Here is a 6474-nt window from a genome sequence, read left to right as displayed (position 1 = left end):
ACCTGTGAACTTGGGTCCTGACTGATGCTGCGAGGAGGGAGGACGGTGGACAAGCGCCCCGGAGTCCGACCGGGTGGCGCCTAGTCGCCGTTTTCAGAGGCAAGTCCCCGCTCCGGCTCCTCCGCCGGGGTCTGGACTTAACCCAGGTCCAGGACAGGAAACCATGACCGTGCCTCTGTACCCCCTCACCTTTCTGCCCCCCGCCCCCCCTTGAGCTGCTGTCCTTAACTGACGAGCCAGTGACTATTGGCTGAAGTTCCCTAGCCATTTGCATGCACAGAGAGGGAGTGTCTTCTGCCGCCTCCCCGTCAGGAGCGCGCCGACTGCAGCTTCCAAGGGAATGCGCGGCCGAGGGGATGCGCGCAGCTCGCGGGCCCTGCCAGTGAGCTGGCGCCCGGCGACCTGGCACCCGCGCCTGGATATGGGGCGTCTAAGTCGTTCCAGGAGCAGCACCAGCCACAGAAACCTACCGGTAAGGGTAGGGGTCCACGAGCCTCGCGGCCCCGACAAGTTACAGTACTGTGGGGCAGTTCCCACTCCTTTATGGTTTCTCAAACCTTTTACCTTAATTCAAACTTCCCAGGAAGGTTGGGTGGAGGGAACGGGAGTTTGGGATAATGTGTCTGCATTTTAGCAAGGAATAGGCAAGTCCTTGGGTCGTGAGAAGTTTCTGAAGCAGAAATGTAGGCAGATGAGGTGGAGGAGGCTGGGGTGTGCTCAATTGTCTTTGAGATAAAGGAGTTCGTAGATTGTTTCCTGCGGCCAGCATCTGGCTGTGACTGTCTACTGCAATTGACAAATTGTTTTTGCATAATCATTTCCCACATTTACTTCTCTTTCCCTAAGGGAGGGGGATTAGTGAGAGCTTGTTAGGGGGTGGAAATACAGATCCTTTCGATTTGAGTTTAGATACGTACTAAAATGAAAATCAATTCTTCCGACCTAAAGCGTTTATTTGGTGGGGTAGGGAGTCCGAGGGGGTAGAGTTACTATATTATTATTATTATTACTATTAATAATATTGTTGTTATCGGTCTCATAGCAAGGGATGCAACACATTTCGCATTTCGGGGATCTTAGTGGTAGAAACATTTCAATGGAAAATAAAGTGCCCACCTCTCGGTCCTCTCCACTACCAGCCCCCTCCCTCCCCATGACCTACCCTGGTGGTTTCTCTGTCGCGTTGCGCAGTCCTCTCCACTCCGACATGTACTTCCAGGGATGAGTTATGGTTTGGGATTCCGAATATTAACTGAGCGAGGTGGTGATGGGGAGCCGGGCAGGGGCAGGGGTCGGGGGGAGATGTAGAAAGTAAAGAGAAAAATTAAGTTTTGGAGACACTGTTGCCCCATAGATCTCTCCTTTACAGCAAGTTTCCTTTTCACCCCGTTCTGACTGGAGCGTTTGCCTTTGGGAATGGGGATGGAGCCAGAATGATCCCAGGGCAATGGTTCTGACTCCAAGCTCTGTGTTTTCCGCGTGTGTGTAATAAGCCTTCTCTCCACCCTCCACGTTCAGCATCTGCTTCTGTTTTTCCTCTTCGTGGGACCCTTCAACTGCCTGGCGAGTTACAGCCGGGCCACGGAGCTTCTGTACAGCCTGAACGAGGGACTGCCCGCGGGGGTGCTCATCGGCAGCCTGGCCGAGGACCTGCGGCTGGTGCACGGAGCAGGGAGGCAGGACCCGCAGTCGCAGCCCCCGGAGCACAGCGGCGCCGAGCGGAACCCTCCTCTCTCCTTCAGCCTGGCCTCCCAGGGACTGAGTGGCCAGTACGTGATCCTAGACAATCGCTCCGGAGAGCTGCACACTTCTGCCCAGGAGATCGACAGGGAGGCCCTGTGTCTTGAAGGAGGTGGAGGGGCTGCCTGGCGGGGCAGCATTTCCATCTCCTCTTCGCCTTCCGCTGACTCTTGTCTTTTGCTTCTGGACGTACTGGTCCTGCCTCAGGAATACTTTAGGTTTGTGAAGGTGAAAATCGCTATCCGGGACATCAATGACAATGCCCCACAGTTCCCTGTTTCCGAAATATCGGTTTGGGTCCCAGAAAATGCACCTGTAAACACCCGGCTGGCCATAGAGCATCCTGCCATGGACCGAGATATAGGCACTAACGGAGTTCAGACCTACCGCTTGCTGGACTACCATCGTATGTTCACCCTGGATGTGGAGGAGAATGAGAATGGGGAGCGAACCCCCTACCTAATTGTCATGGGACTGTTGGACAGGGAGACCCAGGACCAGTATGTGAGCATCATCATAGCTGAGGATGGTGGGTCTCCACCACTGTTGGGCAGTGCCACCCTCACCATTGGCATAAGTGACATTAATGACAATTGCCCTCTCTTCACAGACTCACAAATCAATGCCACTGTGTATGGGAATGCTACAGTGGGCACACCGATTGCAGCTGTCCAGGCTGTGGACAGAGACTTGGGAAACAATGCTCAGGTCACCTACTCTTATAGCCAGAAAGTTCCACAAGTATCCAAGGATTTATTCCATCTGGATGAAAACACTGGAGTCATTAAACTTTTCAGTAAGATTGGGGGAAGTGTTCTGCAAACACACAAGCTCACCATTCTTGCTAATGGGCCAGGCTGCATCCCTGCTATGATAACTGCCCTGGTGACCATTATCAAAGTCATTTTCAGACCACCTGAAATTGTCCCTCGTTATATAGCGAATGAGATAGATGGTATTGTTTACCTGAAAGAACTGGAACCTGTTAAAACTCCAATTGCATTTTTCACCATAAGAGATCCAGAAGGTAAATACAAGGTGAACTGCTACTTGGATGGTGAAGGACCATTTAGGTTATCACCCTACAAACCATACAGTAATGAATATCTGCTAGAAACCACAAAACCTATGGATTATGAGCTACAGCAGTTCTATGAAATAGCTGTGGTAGCCTGGAACTCTGAGGGATTTCATGTCAAAAAAATGATTAAAGTGCAACTTTTAGATGACAATGATAATGCTCCTATTTTCCTTCAACCCTTGGTGGAACTAACCATTGAAGAAAACAACTCACCCAATGCCTTTTTGACTAAGCTAGATGCTACAGATGCTGACAGTGGAGAGAGGGGACAAGTTTCATATTTTCTGGGACCTGATGCTCCATCATACTTTTCCTTAGACAGTGTCACAGGAGTTCTGACAGTTTCTACTCAGCTGGATCGAGAAGAGAAAGAAAAGTACAAGTACACAGTCAGAGCTGTTGACTCTGGGAAACCACCCAAAGAATCAGTAGCCACCGTGGCTATCACAGTGTTGGATAAAAATGACAACAGCCCTAGGTTCATCAACAAGGACTTCAGCTTCTTTGTGCCAGAAAACTTTCCAGGATATGGTGAAATTGGAATAATTAGTGTAACAGATGCCGATGCTGGGCAAAATGGATGGGTTGCCCTCTCCGTGGTGAACCAGAGTGATATTTTTGTCATAGACACAGGAAAGGGCACGCTGAGAGCCAAAGTCTCTTTGGACAGAGAGCAGCAAAGCTCCTATACTTTGTGGGTTGAAGCTGTTGATGGAGGTGAGCCTCCCCTCTCCTCTACCACAAAAATCACAATTCTCCTTCTAGATATCAACGACAACCCACCTCTTGTTTTATTTCCTCAATCTAACATGTCTTACCTGTTGGTTTTACCTTCTACTCTCCCTGGCTCCCCAGTTACAGAGGTCTATGCAATTGACAAAGACACAGGCATGAATGCTGTCATAGCTTACAGCATCATAGGGAGAAGAGGTCCTAGGCCTGAGTCATTTAGGATTGACTCTAAAACTGGCAACATTACTTTGGAAGAGGCATTGCTGCAGACAGATTATGGGCTCCATCGTTTACTGGTGAAAGTGAGTGATCATGGTTATCCCGAACCTCTCCATTCCACGGTCATGGTGAACCTATTTGTCAATGACACTGTCAGTAATGAGAGCTACATTGAGAGTCTTTTAAGAAAGGAACCAGAAATTAACATAGAGGAGAAAGAACCACAGATCTCCATAGAACCGACTCATAGGAAAGTTGAGCCTGTGTCTTGTATGCCCACCTTAGTAGCTCTGTCTGTAATAAGCTTGGGTTCTATCACTCTCGTAACAGGGATGGGCATATACATCTGTTTGAGAGGGAAAAGGCATCACAGGGAGGATGAAAATTTGGGAGTACAAATTCCATTAAAAGGAAAAATTGACTTGCATATGAGAGAGAGGAAACCAATGGATATTTCTAATATTTGATTTTTTTTTTTTTTTTTTTTTTTGCTGTGGAGTAACAGAGATGTTTTAACTGACTTTGGAGAGTCTTCACCACCCAAAGAGTGTTGGACATCTAATTTATAACTTGTACTGTATTGTAAATAGCTGTTTACAAGTTTTTAAATTCAAAATCAGAGGTTATAAAATGTGTACAGCATTTTTTTAATGAAAATTGGTACTAACAGCTTTGGAACTGTTATAAAAAAAGCTTGGACATGATTTGCAGCTTTCATACACCAAGCAGATGATTGTTAAAACCCGGGAATAAGGTAAGAAAATGGTACATTGTATTTTTGGCTAAAAAAGTCCTTTAACCACAAGAGGGCATCAGCTGCTCCTTTGCAGGGAACTCTTTTAAGGTATTGTACATGACAGTTGTACATGAAATTAATGAAAGAGTCTATTTTAAATATATTGTTTTTAACATTAAACAAAGATGAAATTAAAGTAAATGGAATGTCACCCCACTTAAATGTATGACAAAAAAGAAAAGAAATGCATTTGTAAACAGAATGTTTATTACCTCACAAGTGCATAATGTATAATTTGAAAGAGAAGACTTCACAAAGAAGCGCAATTCTTTTTTAGCAAGGATAAACGCTTTGCCATGTGTTAAAGATCTGACACGCTGAAGATTAATTCGCCTTCTGTGTACTCTGGTTGCTTTCTGTTTGCTTTACCACTGCACTTGTTATTATTACAAGGGAAAATATATATATTCTTTCTTAAAGAAAATGTAACTAGAAATTATGTGCAAGAGAAACAGTCAGAAGCAAAGATATGTTTCAATCTTAGTTGCTTCATAGGTGTTCATGACATTTTCATGCTTTCACAACTTGTCAGTAGTGTTCTATACTTGGGTTATGTATTAGATTCTTATATACTTAAACTCATGTGTTACAGAAAAAAAGAAAAATCTTATTAAAACAAAATTATTCTAGAAGCTGGTGGACACTACTGGTTGTTTTAGCTGGACCTTTTCTATGAAAGTTATACTTATCTTTTTGTTGTTGTTTAGGTTTGTTGGCTACCGGTTCTGGCTTCCTTTCTTTGGCTTTGGATTAAGTCCAAGAGTTTATTTGTAAGCCCAGCAGCAGATTTCTTTGATAATTTAGCTTTTACTGAACACTTTGCAGTGAAGCAAGCTGGTTTATCAGTGATTGATCATCTTCACTTCCATGTGTGAGCTGGAAATTTTATTTTATATGAGAGCTATAGCAAAATTATCTTTGTAAACAAAGAATAAGTGTTAGCTTAAACTGGATCATTCTACTTTTAGGCATCATGTGTCTGTACTGTACCAAAAGTGTCTCTATGTCTGCAAATTAAAGGTATATATTTTCATAATTTCTTTCTCATTTTTACTGTTTTATATTTGAACATGGGCTTGTTCTTTTACTGAAGCTCCTGTTAATGGCATTCATTTGCTTTTAGAGGTAAATGTGGGTAAACTAAATATTCTGTTATGCTAACGTTTATATTAAACTAATTCATTACTTAATTAAACATTTGGTAAATTATTATTAAATACATGTGTAGTTATAGACATATATAGACACACACACACATATATATATATATGTATATATATATATATAATAGAAAAAGAGTATGCCTATGTGTTTGATAGAAGTTCACATGAAAATTTACACCCATGCATGTGTATATGCATATTAATTTATTATGACTTAGAATCAATTATAAACACTCATTTTAATACATACTTATAACAAATCCTCTGTTAGCTGTGTTACAAGTGCTTTCAATAAATTTTAAAATAAAAACACATTGCAAAAAAAGAATTGAATACAAAAACTCAAGACCTTTTGAATAGGTATTAACTCATTTTCTTGTTTTCTTCAATTTGAGAATTTTAATAAATAAAATAATAAGCATATGAGGCAGTAGTGTTTGTTACAAAAAGGAAATATATTTTTATTGGAAATTCCTTTTTTATGAGAGGCCACTGAGCTAAGAAAGTAAGAACATTTAACTCCCCTAACTTTTCATTCATAATTGATATAGAGCAATGGAGGAAACCATCCTCCACCAGTCATTTTTATATCTGATTTCTCTCTTTTACAGGGAAGAAATACATGTGAAACAAGTAGCACCATTAAAAAAAAAAAAAGTCCTCTACAAATGCAATGATTTAATTATCAGTATAAATAACAAAACATTTTATTCTTTTATGAGTTTGAAGAAGGTTCATGTGTT

At 42.5% G+C, this 6474-nt stretch overlaps 1 protein-coding gene across 1 annotated transcript; it reads left to right on the top strand.

The window, feature by feature from the left end:
• Positions 1–327: 327 nt before the first annotated feature.
• On the top strand, positions 328–4579 carry PCDH20 (protocadherin 20). The gene is made up of 2 exons (XM_079903051.1): positions 328–472; positions 1519–4579. Exons 1-2 carry the CDS (start codon positions 341–343, stop codon positions 4237–4239), a joined length of 2853 nt encoding a protein of 950 aa, XP_079759177.1. The 5' UTR covers positions 328–340; the 3' UTR covers positions 4240–4579.
• The last annotated feature ends 1895 nt before the right edge of the window (positions 4580–6474 follow it).

Source organism: Stenella coeruleoalba (assembly GCF_951394435.1).
Source record: "Stenella coeruleoalba genome assembly, chromosome: 18".
In the NCBI taxonomy this organism is placed as follows: Eukaryota; Metazoa; Chordata; class Mammalia; order Artiodactyla; family Delphinidae; genus Stenella; species Stenella coeruleoalba.
This window is presented reverse-complemented; position numbering and strand designations above follow the sequence as displayed.